Source organism: Sminthopsis crassicaudata, chromosome 2 (genome assembly GCF_048593235.1).
Source record: "Sminthopsis crassicaudata isolate SCR6 chromosome 2, ASM4859323v1, whole genome shotgun sequence".
Taxonomy (NCBI): domain Eukaryota; kingdom Metazoa; phylum Chordata; class Mammalia; order Dasyuromorphia; family Dasyuridae; genus Sminthopsis; species Sminthopsis crassicaudata.
Genome location: NC_133618.1, coordinates 508,089,781 through 508,107,683, shown reverse-complemented (window position 1 = coordinate 508,107,683; position 17,903 = coordinate 508,089,781). Strand labels below are relative to the sequence as shown.

General features: G+C 44.2%; 1 protein-coding gene across 1 annotated transcript in view; it reads left to right on the top strand.

The window, feature by feature from the left end:
* Positions 1-11,349: 11,349 nt before the first annotated feature.
* The window catches only part of DIPK1B (divergent protein kinase domain 1B), a 43,474-nt gene continuing 36,920 nt past the window's right edge, over positions 11,350-17,903 (top strand). The window contains exon 1 of the mRNA XM_074294077.1: positions 11,350-12,057. Within this exon, the coding sequence (XP_074150178.1) occupies positions 11,995-12,057 (63 nt within the window). The 5' untranslated portion in view covers positions 11,350-11,994. The remainder of the gene's footprint in view (positions 12,058-17,903) is intronic.

The window sequence follows — 17,903 nt, the reverse complement described above, 5'->3', positions numbered from 1 at the left end:
ATTGCAAAACCTTTTGTTTCAACTTTTTCCCTCCTTCCCCCCACCCCTTTCCCTAGATGTTAGGTTGACCAATACATGTTAAATATGTGATTCTTTCATGAAGAACTTGTGCCGACCAAAAGGGGATTTTATTTTTTTAATTAATTTTTACAAAAATTTTATGCATAGGTAATTTTCCAGCATTGACAATTGCAAAACCTTTTGTTTCAACTTTTTCCCTCCTTCCCCCCACCCCTTTCCCTAGATGTTAGGTTGACCAATACATGTTAAATATGTGATTCTTTCATGAAGAACTTGTGCCGACCAAAAGGGGATTTTATTTTTTTAATTAATTTTTACAAAAATTTTATGCATAGGTAATTTTCCAGCATTGACAATTGCAAAACCTTTTGTTTCAACTTTTTCCCTCCTTCCCCCCACCCCTTTCCCTAGATGTTAGGTTGACCAATACATGTTAAATATGTGAAAGTATAAGTTAAATACAATATATGTATACATGTCCAAACAGTTATTTTGCTGTACAAAAAGAATCGGACTTTGAAACAGTGTACAATTAGCCTGTGAAGGAAATCAAAAGTATAGGCAGACAAAAATAGAGGGATTGGAAATTCTATGTAGTGGTTCACAGTCATCTCCCAGAGTTCTTTTGCTGGATGTAGCTGGTTCAGTTCATTACTGCTCTATTGGAGCTGATTTGGTTCATCTCATTGTTGTAGATGGCCACGTCCATGAGAATTGATTGTCATATAGTATTGTTGAAGTTTATAATGATCTCCTGGTCCAAAAGGGGATTTTAACAACTCTCTGACTGCCACTAACCTCATCATCACTAACTCATCAGGTCCCTTTCCCTTCTTTATGATCTCTTTGGGATATAAGCCCAGTAGTAATGCTGCTGGATCAAAGGCTATGCAGTTTGATAACTTTTTGAGCATAGTTCCAAATTTCTCTCCAGAATGGCTGGATCAGTTCACAATTCCATCAACAATGTATTAGTGTCCCAGTTTTCTCACATCCCCACCAACATTTATCATTATCTTCTCCTGTCATTTTAGCCAGTCTGAGAGGTGTGAAATGGTACCTCAGAGTTGTCCTAATTTGCATTTTTAATTAATAGTGATTTAGAGCATTTTTTCATATAACTAGAAATCAGCCTTACAATTATTATATCATTTGATTCTCACAAACAATCCTGGGAGGTAGGTGCTGTTATTATCTTCATTTTATAGTTGAGGAAACGGAGGCAGATAGGGTTCAGTGATTTGCCCAGGGTCACATAAAGCTGGATTTGAAGTCAATTCTTCCAGCCTCCAAGCCTAGTACTCTATCATGTCAACTGTACCACCTAACTGCTAGAGAACTAATGAAGCTATCCTATTATAGGAGTGACATTATAGATAACTGGATCTCTGGGGGAATCTAGCAAGGATTGGGAAGGGAGCAGGCTAGATTCCCCCAGGGATTCAGTTATCTATAATGTCACTCCTATAATAGGATAGCTTCACTAGTGTGTAAGAGCTAAAATTAGGATAGGAGCTGTAAGAATAGAGAAGGGAAATGGAGTGAAGGCAATAAGGTCTTTCCTAGTATGGGATCCCAAATTTTGAGCTGCAAGGTACCTTAGAGAGTCTTCTGCAGCCACTTTATTTTACAATATGAATCAGTGAATGGATAGCAGAGCCTGATGTGAGGAAGGCATGAGTTCGAAACCAGCCTCAGATAATTACTAGCTATGAGGTCAAGTCCTATACTTATATTTACCTCAATTTCCTCAATAGTAAAATGAAAGTAATAACAGCACCTACAGTCCAGAGTTATTGTGATGACCAAATTTGTAAAATGACTAGCACATAATAGGCAATTTAATAAATGTTTCCTCCCTCTCTCCCTTCCTTCTTTATTCTTTCTTTGTCTTTTCCCTCATTCCCCAGGTGGTGCTGGATCTAGGGAGATCTGAGTTCAAATTCTGTCATGCTTCCTAGCGCTGTGACCCCAAGTACCACTTATTCTCTCATTTGTAAATTTGGGATAATTAATCTCACTACTTCACTTAGTTATTGTGATGGATCAAATGGCATGATATTCATAAGGCACTTGGAAACCCTTAAATCCTATTTAAAGTAGTCTTAGAGGCCTTAGAATCTTTAATAGCCATTTGGGCATTTCATTATTCATGACTGTATTCTGCTGGTTCTGCGTATCCTCAATTAGGTCCTGAGGGCAAGTAGCTATCAATTTCTTCTTTAGCATCCTCCCTAACTTGGTACAATGCCATTGACCCTCACTTCTCTGTCAGGTCAATGGAATTGAACTTCAAGGCTTTGTACTTCTTTTTTTAAAGCCATAATGGTTAAGTACAGCTGGAGCTGGAGGGCCTGAAGACTGAATACCCTGAAATCATGGGAAATTGAGCTATTCTTTTTGGGACCCAAGGAGGAACTTCTACCATAGGCTATCTCATGAGGCTGAGGGTTATTGTTTTAGCTGAGATTAAGTATTGGCAAGTCTTCTGTAGCTTTGACACAGAAAACCTCCAATGAAAAAAGGAGCAACCTTCCCTTTGTCCTCAGATCTTCCAAATCCTGCTGCCCCTGGCCCTTGAGGAAAGAGGAAGAGTAAAGGTAGTGAAAGCCTAGAATTTCCATCTCCTGTTTTGCAGGTTGGGTAACCATCTAGTGCTACACTGTCTCCTGTCTAATCTTCAGCCTTCAGAGAGAAGAGTATTGAAATAGTATCGAAATTTGATCCTGTGATTTCTATTTCATGATGTACTTATTTATTGACTGATCTCCAGGCTTCTTTGGGAAGAATAATGGTGCCCTCTACAAGATAATGAAAATTCTTGTATCTGATCATACCCACCAATAAATCACCATCCACACCCATTCCCCATCCCCTATCACCCAAATTTTTTTTCCTACTTCCCTCAACCCTTCCATTCCAAAGTCCCAACCAAGCGTGCCCCTTCCACTATGCTCTATGGAATGCCTATCCCATAGGCAACAAACTTCTCTTCATCCTACTTTTCCTCCCTCCTTCCTTTCATATTCTAGCAATTAATGGAAGTTGGTTCCTCTTGGATGACACATCCACTCTTTCCATTAAGGGCTGTATCTTCTCTCATTCTCCTTGGTGCATTGTTTGGGCAGGGAATTCTCCTTGCTCCCCGTTGCCACTTCTAGGTTCTTCCCCAACCTCTATCACCCAATAATGTCTCCTCTTTTGAGGTCCATGCAAATTATATCAAGCACCCAATCAAAATCTTGGTAGCTAGTGACACTTTAGCTTTAGACACTTCTGGATTGCCCCCTTTCTTTCTTCAATGAGGTCAGTACCTGATTGATAATTTTTCTCTTTCCCTCATGCAAGCGTACTTTAGTATTTATACTGACTCTTCCTCAAACCCAAATCACTCAGTTCCTTAACCTACTTATTTCCCATAACCTATTCCTTAGGTTGTACCTCTCTTATCAACTCACTATTCCCCTCTCTAATCTCCGTCTCCCATCTACAGTGGCTCTTCCAAACCTGCTTAACCCTTTCTCAAATCTTCCCTGGCTCCTCTCCCTCCACCCTCAGCTGAGAACCTTGTCTCACATTTTACAGAAACATTTCACTGTGAGTTCCTTCTTAGAACTCTATCTCTCAGATGCATTCTGTTACTCTCTCCTCCTTCACCTCTGTCTCACACTTCCTTTTTTCCAAGGTTACCTTTGCAAATGATCTTATTCCATCTGGTCTCCTCCAACATATTGGCCCCTCTGTCATTCCCACTCTGTCATTTAATTTCAACCTCTTCTTGTCTACTATCTACAACATAATCATATCTCCTCCATTCTCAAAAAATCCTTACTTGATTCATTCATCCTTGCTAACTATCTTCTATCTCCTCTGCCTTTCCTGGCTAAACTCCTTGAAAAGGCTTATCTACAGTAAATATTTCTATTTTCTCTCTTTCAATTCATGTCTTAATTCCTTACAATCTGGTTTTCAACCTCATTATTCCACTGAAACTGCTCTCTCCAAAATTACTTAGGATCTCTTAATGCCAACTCCAATGGCCTTTTCTCAATCCTCATACTTCTTTACCTCTCCAGCTTTTGACACTGTTGGTCATTTATTCATACTCTCTCCTTTCTAAATTTTTTTGGATGTTATTTTCTTCTTGTTCTCCTCCTATTATTCCTTCCTTCTTCCAAACCATTCCTTCTTGGTCTCCCCAGCTGGATCCTCATCTAGGTCATGCCCTCTGGCCCTAGATGTCTCACAGGGTCCTCTTCTCTTCTCCCTGTATATTGTGAACTTTGTAATCTCATTAGTTCCCATGGATTTAATGACCGTCTCCATGTTGATAATTCTCAAAAGTACCTATCATACTCCAACCTCTCTGCTTCAGTCTTATATTTCCAGAGGCTTTTTAGACATCTTAAACTTAAAATGTCCCAAACTGACCTTTGTCTCTAAATCCTCCTTCCCCCATTCCTACGTTCCCCCTATTACTATGGAGGCAGTCTCGTAGCCTACTATGTTTCTAAAGACATCACTGTCTTATACCCATATACAATTTATTGTCAATACCCATTGATTTTATCTTTGCAATATTTCTTAAATATGCCCTATTCTCTCTTCCAATATGGCCACCACCCTGGGGCAGCCATCATCACCTTACACTTGAATTATTGCAGTAGCTTGCTGATGGGTCTGCCTACTTCAAATCTCTCCCCACTCCAATTCATCTTCCATTCAACTGGCAATAATTTTTTTAAAGCTCAGGTGCAACCATGACACTCCTCTAACTAAAAAAAAACCCAAAACAAAACAAAACTCCAGTGGCTCCCTGCCACTTCAAGAGTCAAATACAAAACCCTCTGTTTGGTGTTCAAAGCCCTTCATAATCTAGTCCCTGCTCTCCCTTCTGTTTCCAGTTTTCTTGTACCTTGTTCCCTTATCATCTACTCTGATCCAGTGGCGATGGCCTTCTACCTGTTCTATGAACAAGACACTCCATCTCTAGGATCAGAGCATTTTCTCTGGCTATCTCCCGAGCTTGGAATTCTATGCCCCTCCCCCCAATCTCCTGACTTCCTTCAAGTGACAATTAAGATCCCATCTTCTACAGGAAGGCTTTCCTAACATTTTTTAATTCTAAGTCCCTTCCCTCTGAAAATTATTTCCTGTTTATTCTGTATTTAACTTGATTGTACAAGTTTATTTGCTTGTGGTCTCCCCCCTAGATTGTGACCTCTTTGAGAGTATGCAATGTCTTTTACTTTAGTTTGTATCCCTAGAGTTTATCACAGTGCCTTTAACTTAGTAAGTGCTTAAATGCTTACTGACTCACTCACTAACTAGGCTGATCATTATCGTAGTGCTGGGAAAATACAACTTCTTCCTTCACTGGAACACTTCAGAAAAGGAAGGGAGGACCACGGAAAACATCCAGAAGACTGACTGGACTTGGCTTCACATTATTGGACTAATTCCAATGGAATATAAACTCCTTGAAAACTGGGGCCGTTTTTCCTCTTATGTCCTAGTCAACTAGGCAAAGGACCTTCCTTGCTCATCTAATACATTGTCATTGGATTGAATTAAATTTAGGGAGTTCTTGTCTTTCTGTCCTGTCTGATCTTTAAGATGGACTCATCAATTGCTGCCATTGATTACTATTATAAATTAAATGTTAGGAAAGAAAGACACAAGATCTCTAGAAATTAGCCTTAGTGTTATTGTGAAAAGAGATTGATTAGTGTGGTGAGGAAAAAAGAAGGGTGTTCTGCTCAAAGGATAGCCAGAAGATCTCCTCCACCTCTGAGAGAGAGAAAGAGGGGGAGGAAGGAGGGAACAGAGACAGAGGGACAGAGGGAGGGAGAGGGAGAGGGAGGGAAGGAAGAAGGACAGGAGAGAGAGGGAGGGAGGAAAGGGGAGGGAGAAGAGAGGAGAGGAGAGAAGAATCAAAAGAAAAGGAAAGAAAGAAAAGAAAGGAAAGGAAGGGAAAGAAAAAGAGAGGACAGGAGAGGAGAGGAGAGGAAAAAAAGTGCTATGAAAAGTTAAAGCAAGAAAGGTTACCCAGAAAGTAAGCAACCCAAAGGGAAACCTGGAATATGAATATCAAAGCTTAGGAAAAGGGCCAGTTTTTCAGGGAGGTGCCTCCCAGATGTGTGGCCCTAATTGTTGTTGCCAAATTTTTATAGCACTTGTGATTGGATTAATTAATCTTTCAGTGATAACTGTTCTTTAGACATTTTAGCATTCAAAACTAATCACTTAATTACTTGGCTTTTTGCTTTTGGAGAAGGTCTGCTCCTCCTAATTAGATTCTTAAACCCTGGGTCCAGCAGTCTCTGACTCCCCTCATGGTAGTCTGCATCACATCAAATCCTGGAGGCAGAGATGCCTTCTGACTGCCTTCTGCTTGTCGTCACCTTTCATAATCTGCTGCTCTGGAACAACCAATGGTCCAGCTTGTCTAAGGTGGTTATTGTCTCAGTAATCATGCAGTGGGGTTTATCTGGGGAGTGAATCATGTGAGAGGATGAGTTCCTATCACAAACCAAAGACTGAGAAGAAAAGGTCAGAGAACTATTTGATAGAGAAACAGTGTTGTTTTAGGGGACAGCGAACCAGTTTCTAAATCAGGAAAACCAGGATTTAAATTCTGTCTTTGACAAATATTGGTTGTAAAAGCAAATCATTTAACCTATAAATATTCTAGGCAACTAGGCCCAGAGTAAAAGTTGCAGAGAATGTTATCAACCTGCATTGATAGAAAGCATTACCTGGCGAAGGAATATCTATCTATATGTATATATCTCTATCTATCTATATATCTGTATTAATAATTATGAAATCAAAGGTCCCATTCCTGCTGTAGGTTCCAATGCAATGAAGAAGGAAGAGAAACTCGAGTTTATTTTTGTCTTTTAGAAGAAGTTACTCTACCTTACTGGCCCCAACTGAAAATGGAACCATATTAGCATCCATCCCTACTTAGAGTTCACAACTAAAAGGAACTAAATGCAAAGGGGCTTGAGCCCTACAGAGGAGAGGCCTAAGTTCAGGGTTAGCTATGCAAATGTATGTATGGATTTCTTTCCCTGAGAAGCACAAGAGTTCATTAGAAATACTGTAGAAAATTCTTTAGGGTCTTCTCAGCTTCTCCATTGGTGAGATAGGCCCACCCCTGACATATTAAAAGATCTTTTTGCTTCAGGCTAGTCGGGGAGGGGTGTCCCCCTTGCTAATTACATGCTAAATGCAGCCAGGCAACATATACTGTGGTGTGGAAGGGTCTCCAGCCAGCAAGAAATCAGAAGTGTGAAAATAATGATCTTAGCAATTCACAGGTTTTCAATAACATTGCTTAGTTACAGAATGAGTGTCTTGTCTTGGTGACCCCCTTTTCCTCCCTCCTTCTTTTTCTCCCTCCTCCTATGTGGCAAACCAGAGAGCAGACAGCTGATGGAAGACTGTCTTTGGAGAAAGAAAGTAAAGTCTAGAAGTGATGTAGAGAAAAAAGGGAATGAAAATTTTGGTTAGTTTTTAGTTTTAAATCACATTTAACTTGAGGCTAATTCAATTCCCATCACAAAAGGAAAAAAAAATGTAGTCTTTAGAATTCAATTTAATGAATAATTAGCAAGCACCTATCAGAGGGAAAGGCAATAGGGAGATACAATGCAATCTCTACTCTCAAAAAACTTTTGATCTAAGGGGGAAGGGTGAGGCTGAGGTGGGGGGGGACAAGTATTCAAATAACAGAAACCTTTGGCACTTCCCACAGAAAAAGTGCTTATCTTCCCTGCTCCCTCCCCATATTTTCTCACCATTCCTACCAATTAAATTGTTGGGTTATTTCAGTTGGGAAAAAAGACAAAGGGCTTCACATCTCATGAATTTTAAAAGTTTTGGCTCTGGACTTGAGGGAAACTTATCAGTTTGATCTGCACAGTACAGCCAACTAACTCATTGGGCACAACCACTACACCAGGAACCCAGGATCAAGATAAGCAACTTCCTGAACCAAACAGAAGGCCCCTATAAAGAGTAAGGAAGCATATTACCGCCATCAGAAAACCCAGAAACCCTTCCAGACCTTGCTTTTTCTTTCTTGTCAATGCCCTGATTGGAAAAATAATCTCAGTCTCTACCTAAGTGCTCCACATCAGTAGTTTACCATTGATAGTGTCAAAGTAAAAATACGAATAATGTTCTCTGTGACTTAGATTCAAATCTGTCAGGAACAATTTAATTCCATTGGAATCGATATCCAAGCCAATTTTAGTTTGGAAAAAGAAATGTCCAAACTTGTATTGTCCTTCCATACCAGTATATATATGGCTCTGCTCCAAGAAGATTTCAAGAATAATGGGAATCTTAAACAAGGGTCAGATATTTAAAAATTCAGTCTGGGTTAACATTCCAGGATTGAGTAATCCAGTCTACTCCCCTACATTCCTGCTGTAGCTGGTGATACAGTATAGAGAGTGCCAGGCATGGAGTCAGGAAGATTCACTTTTCTGAGTTTAATCTGGTCCCAGATTGGTAGTTATATGACATTGGGCAAATGGCTTCACCCTGTTTGCTCCAGTTTTCCCATCTGTCAAATGAGCTGGAGAAGGAAATGGCAAACCATTCCAATGTCTTTGCCAAGAAAACCCCAAACAGAGGTCACAAAGAGCTGGGCAAAACTGAAACTGAGCAACAGCAACACATTCCTGAAGTTAAACAAAGGGATCTTCTCCTTTCCTTCTCTATTAATTGTTTTCTCCTATTCTTTCTCAAAAGAGAAGGATAGGTTCTAGCACTAATCACTTCAGATGGGGAGGGAAGCTTTCAGGTGAACACCAGAGAATTAAATTTGACTGTTACTCTTAATAGTCTTAATACTCTTAATAAAGAAAAGCCTTTTCTATCTTGGATCTATCAATCACCTTTCATTCTTAGAAAGGCTTTAGAGGAAAATATTCTTTCTTAACATTTCTAAAGAAACTAAAAAAGGAAGTTTTAAATGTTTTCACAATGGCCATAGGATTCAGAGCTGGAAGAGGCCTTATTCCTTCCTTCCCCCTTTACTTCTACAAAAGAGAAAGCCAAACCTTAGAGAGCTTGAATAATTGGCCCAGATAAGAAGCAGATCTATTGTTCAGTCATATTCTATTCTTCATGACCCTATCTGGGATTTTGCATGTATGTATGGAGTGGTTTGCTATTTCCTTTTCCAGTTTATTTTACAATTGAGGAAAATGAGACAAATAAGGTTAAATGACTTGTCCAGAATCATAAAACTAGTAAGTGTCTGAGACCAGATTCTGTGTTACAGAAAGATGAGTCTTTTTGTTCTAGGTCAGCATTCTATCCACTGAACTACCCAAATGCCTTAAGTAGCAAAGCTTTGTCATTCAGTGAATCAATAAGCATTTATTAAGTACCTACTATGTACCAGCCACTTCCCATAACATGTATGTCCTTTCCATGGAGAATGGAAAAATATCATCAATCTGGTGTGTAATCAGGCCAGTCCACTGGCTCTACACCTGGAAAAAAATACTATAAAAGTGAATATTTCATGCTTCCCCTCAGAATTTCCATGAACCTCTCCTTGATCTAAAAAATCAAAAGCTGATGTTTTGAAAATAAAAAGCTTTTAAAAACAATTTAAAAATTAAAAACTGCTCCAAAACCAAATAGAAATCTTAATGTAAAGGCTTTGCAGCACCTCATTACAATGGCACTGGGTCATACCCTTGGGAAAACTAGGTGGTTGGAATTAATCAGAGCAGATAAGAAGTCTTTTAAAAGCAAAAGAGAGGCTTTAGCACTTCCTTGTTACAGGGGGATTTCCCAAAGACTGGAAGCAACCCATCTTCATTTGAACTTTTATCTGCTACCTCTGTCTTCCCAGCTCTCCTTTTTCATCCTTTCAACATCCCTCACCTTCCAACCCTCAGGAAATATGGACTGTGCGGTGTGTGCATATTTTTAAGATGTTTCTAACCATTTTTTTTTTTTAATTGGGCAAAGGGAGTTGGGAGAGGATGTTATCTATAACTGATAATCACTCTCTCTCGGAGACAAGCTAAATGCAAAGAGATGGACCAGGCTGGAGCAAGCCTGCCTGTTACCTCCAGCAACATCATGGGATTCCAGCCTGAGGACAGCAGCCCTTGCTGGATTGTCAGCCGGAGCCGGAAGAGACTGCGATACCCTCTGGAAAGCAGAGACTGAAAACCACTGAGTCTGGCAGGTCTGGGAGGGGAGGAGGCCGGAGGCAGGAAGCAGTGCGTGGCCTGTGTGCTCGCCTCTCTTTCCCAGGTTAGCCCAGGGACAGAATCCCAGCCCTTAAGGTGTGAAGAGGCGGAACGGGAATGTGCCTGTAACTGTGCTGTGGCTTGGCCGTTTAGTTAGTCCTGCCTGACTCTTCGTGACTCCGGTTAAGGGTTTTCTTGGCAAAAAGAGTGCAGTGGTTTGCCATCGATGGGCGGCCTGCTTAGTCACTTACTGAGATAGGAAAAAGGGAAGGCCCCAAGAGGAGCAGAGCGGGGTTTTCCAGAGAGGCTTTTTTGATCTCCTCCCTTGGCCCCTAAACTGTTAATTTGCTCTGGGATTCCCCTGTATTTCTCACCGAGTCCTTGATCCGGGCAGAACCCGTACGATATGGCTCTGCCCTGCTGTCCCACTGAGTAAAAGGGCAGTTGGTTAAGTTGGAGTCTTTGGTTTTTCTATCTGCAAAATGGGGCTAATGATACTCCGGCTATCTGACTCTGGGGATCGTGGTGAAGGAGGAGCTAATGGGCCCGGGAGAAAGCTCTGCAAAAGCAAAGGCCCGCACAGGTAAATGAGTGCTTGTCCTTGTCTCACAGGCGGAGAGACCCTTGTCAGCAAAGCTCCTGGGGCAGCTGCCCCCAGAGCTCTCCTGTGTCCGCGTTAACGGCATTAGTGCTCCCTTCCACGGCAGGAACCATGCAGCAGGCAGTGCTGGAAGCTCTCAGGAGACGGGATGGAGAAAAGCCCCTAGCTGAGATGGGGGAGGGGAGGCGGGGGGAGGGGGAGGGTGTGGGAGGAAGGGCGGGCACCAGTGCCAGTGTCTGCCACTTCTCTACTTCCTTAAGCCCACTCTCAAACCTACCCCGCGCGCCTTCCGCAAGTCCTGAGTGTCCTGTGAAAAGGTCTGGGCTGATTGCTCTTTCAAGAGGTCAGCCAGAAAAATCAAAACCTGGGGGCCTGGGGGGGAGGCCTCAGCAGCCGGGCGCTCTGGGGGGGCGAGGCCTGGGTGGGAAGCAGATAGGCTGGTACCCGCCCTACCCCGCCCCCTCCCTCCAGACAGCTCCCCTCTTCCCAACCTCACCATCCCCTTTCGATCGGCAGTCAAAAAGTTCCGGCTGCCAAACGCCTCCCCTTTAACGGGAGCGCTGCGCCCGGCTCGGCTGTTGGAGAGCTCCGGGGAGTCGGAGCATCCATCCCCCTGCAGCAGCGGCGCCGCGGACGCAGCATCCGCTGCTGCTTCAGCCTCCCTCCCCGCTTCTCGCGGCCGGGCCGGCGGCGAGCGCCCGGTCCGGGGGCCACGGGCAGGCGGAGCGGCTCGGATGCGGAGGCGGGGAGGGGGCCGGCGCGGCTGAGCCGGAGACGGCGAGCAGCCCTGCAGCCGCCGGGGAGCTGGGACGCCGCGCGGCCCCTGCCTCGGCCGGCTCGTGCTCCTGCCCGCTGCGGCCCCGGCCGGAGCCGGGATGGAGAGGGAGCGGGGGCGCCCGCGACTCGGGGCTCGCAGCTCCGGCCGGGCTTGAGGCGCTCGCCCCCAGCGGGGCTCCCCAGAGCAGGAGGGTCCCGGAGAGACAGCAGTGCGGCGGAGGAAGGGGCAGGCGCCGGAGCCCCTCTCCCGTTCCCACGGCCGAGGCCGAGCGGAGCGGCCCGGCCCGCTGCGGGCAGCCCCGAGGCTCGTGCCCCCTGCTGCCTTTCCCCGCCCCCGCCTTCGGGCACCGCGCCCGCCCTGCCAGGATGAGGCGGCTGCGGCGCCTGGTGCACCTGGTTCTCTTCTGCCCGCTGACCAAGGGCTTGCAGGTAAGGCCAGGCAGGACCCCGCACGCCGGCGGCCAGAAGTTTGGGGGGGGCCGGCGCGTTCCCGAGCCGGGGCTCGGGTCTGGGCAGAAGGGGAGGGGTCGCCCCGGCTAGACGGGGACGGCTGTGGGACGGCTTCCTTTCATCTCTTAGGGCACTCGATGGCGTGCATGCGGTGCCAAGGGAAAGTCATCCTTCCACCGTAGGATCCTTAGTCCCCCGCCTTCCCAAGTCGCCACCCCTCCCCCAGGGTAACCGCCGGGGACGGGGGCGGCCAAAGTTGTTTGTCCTTATCCCTCCGGGAAGGGGAAACGAGGAGGGCACGTTCCGCACTCCCTCTGCCCTCTCCCCGTCCGGGGCTAAACCTTCGCCCCTGCCCTCCTCCGAGCCTCAGCGGTGTGCCCGGCCCCACCCCAGCGGGATCCCCCCAGGCCGAGTGGTGAGCAGCGCGAGCCGTCGCCCGGCCGGGGTCCGCCACTGTCTCAGCCAGGCTCTGGATACAGACGGGGAGTCATCCCAGGCCGGGACGGAAATGCCGCCCTCTGCCCGGGCTCACGCCTTCCCCGGGCCGAGCAAGGGCGCGACCACGCGCCGGCAGCCCCGAGCCCGTCGGGTTTGCAGAGATGCTCCCTGCCTCTCCCACCTGCTCTCCCGCCCGCCCTTGTGGCTTGTTTTCGGAAAGGGGACCGGCGTTACATCCAGGCAGAGCGCGGAGTCTCAGCGCTGGGAAGTGCGGGGCACGGCGGGGAGCGTTAACTCCTCCTTCCCCTCCGCTTCGCTGCCACTGAAGGGCAGATCTCTGGGGCCAGGGGGAGGGGCAGAAAAAAGAGTGCTCTCTTCTGGGCACCTGTGTCCCGAGTCAGGCCAAGGCTGTGTTGATTGGTAAAGAAGAGGAGGAAGGAAATGATCTGAAAAAATAAAGCACAGACAGTGAGGGGGTGTCTCCCGCTTATCCAAGTTTGACAAAAAAGAGAGACTTGTGTGTTGCAGGGACCCGTGCTTTAAACAGGCAGAACACACAAGGGGATCCTCTGATACTTGGTGCTTTCCCACAAAAAAAGGGTTAAGGCTGTCTGATTTTTTATTCTTCGAATCCTTGTGATAATTAAATAACCAGAAATCAGCCCAAGTAGGCAGAATTGGGGGAGGGAGATTGTCTAGAGGTCAGTTGCAATGATAAAGATCAATTTAATATATTTTGAACAATTTCACATGTATGATATTGCTTCCCTTCTCAATAGATGGGGAAAAGCTTGAAGGGAGAATTTGGAATTCATTTTTCAAAAAAGAATATTAAAAATAAATAAATAATGTTGTTTTTTTAAAAAAAATCAATCTGGTTTTCTGACTGGCTGAAGTTCTTAACCCTTTAAGAACAGGGCCATGGGGGGGAGTAAGGACCCGCTGCTGGAATGATTCTGACCAATAATGGGCAGGGCTTCCCCAATACACATTCCCTCTGCTTTTCCTGTTAGAGGGCAAAGGCATAGTGGGATCCAGGGGCCCTCTTTCGTACTCCAGACCCCCATATCCTAGTTGAAGGTTTGTTAAAAATGTTTATATTTATTTTATTCTAAACAGCTAACATGAAATAAAATGTGCATTCTCATATACACTGTAGTATAGAAGTAGAAGGAAGGGCTTATACATGGAACTATGAATCTCCATTATTTAGAGCTTGCCTTTTTTTTAAGTATATAATAAATTCAATATGTAACTTCCAAAGCTGTCCTGCTTTGTTAGTGATTCTTTCTGGCTTTCCTTCTGTTTTTTTCTACTTTTTCTTTGGAGGATGGGACCCTATCTATAACTTTCCCATCTCTCTTAGCACCCCTTAATCGAAAGAAGAAGAAAATCAAAGATTTGTAACAAATATACAAGTGAGCAAAACAAGATTTCATGTTGGTCCTATGCAAAATGAATGCCTCTTCTGTACCTCTATATCTTTGAAGGCTTTCTATTGAAAAAATGATGTATACATCTATGCTGGGTTCATAAATCAACAAGCACTTATTAAGCACACTATATGTTAGTCACTATGCTGAGCTCTGGGGAGATGAAGCCAAAGTAGAAAAAACAGCCCCTGTTCTCAAGGAACTCATATTCTAATGGAGAAGGCAACTTGTCTTCTTTATAGAACTTTCTTTATAGACCCAGTTGTTTATAGAACTGGGTCTATCAAAGGTCCATGGTCAGCCAGACAGCACAATGGATAGAACACCCAGCCTGAAAGTCAAAATTTGGGCAAGTCACTTCACCTGTTTACCTGTTTCCTCATCTGTAAAATGAGCGGGAGAAAGAGTGACAGATCATTCTGTTTTTTTTTTGTCCAGAAAACCCCAAATGGGGACCCCAAAGTCAGAGACAACTCAGATGACTAAATAGCAACAGCATACGGTACATAGAGAGCCCGTGGAAGGTCACTTTAGTGGGAAGGCAGCTGGGAGGACACAGAGGGTGATATTAGTTTTGAAAAAAGCCAGGGCTTCTGTGAGAATAGAGAACCAGGCCAGAGCCCGGGCAATGAATGGAAAGGCCTTGAGTGGAGAGATGAGCCGGTATGTGTAAAGAACAACCAGCAGACCATTATAGTTGCTGGCCTGAAGAGCACATAGAAGAAGGGAATAACAAGAAAAAGAGTTAAAATACAGGTAACACTTCTCACACACTTAGCCCAGCAGCCAAGACCCAGCTCCAGGTTTCAAGAGCGGATGAACCTCGGATAGGTCACAAAGGGTGCGGAAGGCATTAGTGCTGATGGGCATTCAAAGGCCTGGTCAGGCCTGAGTAAGCACCAGCACACTTATTTAGGCAGCCGGGAAGGCTAGCAGCCTGCTGGCCCCAGAGCCAGGGAGGCAATTTAAATTGCCCATTTCTGATTCCTTTCATTTCTCCCAGCCTCTGAATTGCCAATTGTGCGGCCTGAATGGTTTGGAGAGGAGCTCTCTTGGCATGAGGGTCGATGTGCTTTATTTTCTTTTGGTATTTCCACCTCGAGGCTGCAGGGAGAGCAGAATTCTTGTTGCTTTTTTCTGAAGACCCAGTCGGTACCCAGGACACTGGATATGAATCTGCATCGTCTCAGGCTAGCGCTCAAATATGGACCTTGAAGGAGTTAAAAATCTTGTAATTTTCTGCCACTTTGGACACTGGCTTCCTTGGCCTCCTATGTGAGGCAGAGGGAGGATGTTCCCAGGCTTGTGTCCTCTTGGTGATAGTAGGGCTGGGGGAGGAGGAAAGGCTTGGCAGGCAATTATTATCCTAAGCTAAGCCTAATTAACTCAGTCTTTGCCTCCATAAGGAAAGACTGAGGGCGAGCTGTCAGGAAGAGGCCTTGGGGATACAAGAAAGTCAGCAAGAGCTACTTGTCCACCAGGAAAAACAAGCAGATAAGGAAAATACACGAGCACCAGACTGGGCAGCCCCTCCACCCTTTCCCATGCTGAGTCCTGCCTTAGCATTTCAGAGCTGAGAAGACAGACAGGTCTGTATGACAGGTGGAGTAGGGCTGTGGTGAGAGATAGAGAAGAGACCAGCTGCCAGGAAATGCAGTTTGATGGTATGAGAAAACAGCCTCACTCCCCCACCCCCAACCCTTTTCTCCGTTACAAATGCTCCTTTATGGTGACTGCAAACTGAACATTCACCTAGTGCTAAGTCACTCCACAACAGAGGCCAGAGGTACCAGAAGGAACCCTCCGAAACACCCCGAAGAGCCTTTGAAGAAGGCATACTAAATCCTCCCTATTTCCTTTGGGGCTCTGCCCACTACCGGGGCCTGAATTCGAGGGCCTCTCTGGGGCCCACCCCAGAGGAGGGGTGCAGACTATGTGAGTCTGACGACCCAGGATGGGTTTTTCCTCCTGGCCCCAGTGTTGAATCTCAGCAGTACTGGAGTTCTTGCCACCTTCCTTGGAAGAAAGCCAGCTTTCTAATAAAATGGTTAGCTTTTCACTCCTTTGGATCATTAGCCACCCCTTCCCATTCCTTGCCTCATATCATGTTCTTCTCTGGCATTGTTCACAATAACCATGGAGAAAATAGCTCAGCTGCTCTCTCCAGGGTCAGTTTCCTTAAACCTCCTGATTTTCCTTCATTTGTTTAATAGGCATTCTCTTAGTGTCTGTGAATGCATAATACCGTTCTGGTTTTAAAGAGAATGGAGCATAAAGATGAGAACTGTCTTACTCTCCTAAAAGCTTAGATGTTTTGATCTCAGTCACCTCCTTCCCATTGTGTTTATCTAAAAAGATGCAGGTTCTCTTTAACCCAGGATATTAGTCAGTTTGTCAAGATGCAACTTGAATAGCGGCTCATATCTCCTGGATTCTGATATTAGGAAGAGCTGCTGAAAGCAGCAGAAATAAAAGGAACCCTTTCTCCTTCATGTAAAATCCTTATTAAGACCCTTCCTCCAGATATTTACCAAGATTCATTTGATTTCATGGGAAAAGAATTTTGTTCAAAGGGGCACTAACCAACAATGAGTGATAGAATTAAATGAATCCAACCCCTTGATTTTATAATCAGGGAAACTGAGGATCAAAGAATTACAAATGATTTCTCTGAGATCCTATGGGAGGATAGTGGTAGAGCCAGGACTTCTCATCCCAGTCAAGGGCTCTTTCCTCCTTTCATCTAAAATGTCTGAGAATTTGAGAAAAATCAAGTCACTGAGGATTTATTAAGTACCTCTTATCTGCTAGGGAACTTTGCTAAATACTGAAGGTGCAAATAAAGGCAAAAGCAGGGTCGGTTTTCAAGGAGTTTATATTATAATGAGGCAGACAATATGCAAATAGCTGTGCTAAGATTCATACTGAATAAAATGTGTATGTTCTTCTGTAGGAAGCTACTCAAAGAGGAAATAGCTACTTGGGGGAAACTTTTGCTTATATTTCTCATAGCTATTTCTCTTTTAGTCTCATTTAGTCAAAGGGCCTTGATCCTTGACAAAAATCCCATCCCTTCCTTAGTGAGAAAGGATAGAAGCAGCCACAATGCACTGAGCTTGCAGCTTGAAGAGGCTTTTGAAAGCTGATTATTAAATTTTCAGGGCAAGCCTTTACACTGTGGAAATAGACAAGTACAACAAATTAGGGCTTGATTTATTGGTTTGTTGATTGCTTAGGTTTAAGAAAGATAGAAAAAAATTTAATAATATAGATTAAATTTAAAAGTGTGTCAGGTGTGCAATCCCCTCCTCTCCTAGAGTCAGTTTTTTTAAAATAGCTTTTTATTTACAAAATATATGTATGAATAATTTTTCAACACTGACCCTTGCAAAATCTTCTGATCCAAATTTTCCCCTCCCCCCCTTCTCCCTCTCCTAGATGGCAGATATTCTTAATACATGTTAAAATATATGTTAAATCCAATATATATATATATATATATATATATATATACATATATATATATACACATATCCATACAGTTATCTTGCTGCACAAGAAAAATTTGATCTAAAAAGAAAAAAAAAAACCTAAGAAAACAAAAATGTAAGCAAACAAGATCAGAAAGAGTGAAGATGCTATGTTGTGGTCCACACTTAGTTTCCACAGTTTTCTCCCTAGGTGTAGAAGGCCAGAGCCAATTGTTAATGATTTGCTAGCATGCCATTGTATAGAAAGTATAAATATAAGTAACACTCAAGGTTCTTAGAAACTATGAAACTGGGTCAGCTAGACTTCAGACACTTAACACTTACTAGCTGTGTGACCCCGGGCAAGTTACTTTACTCCAATTGTCTTGCCAGAAAGAAAGAAAGGAAGGAAGGAAGGAAGGAAAGAAGGAAGGAAGGAAGGGAAGAAGGAAGGAAGGAAGGAAGGAAGGAAGGAAGGAAGGAA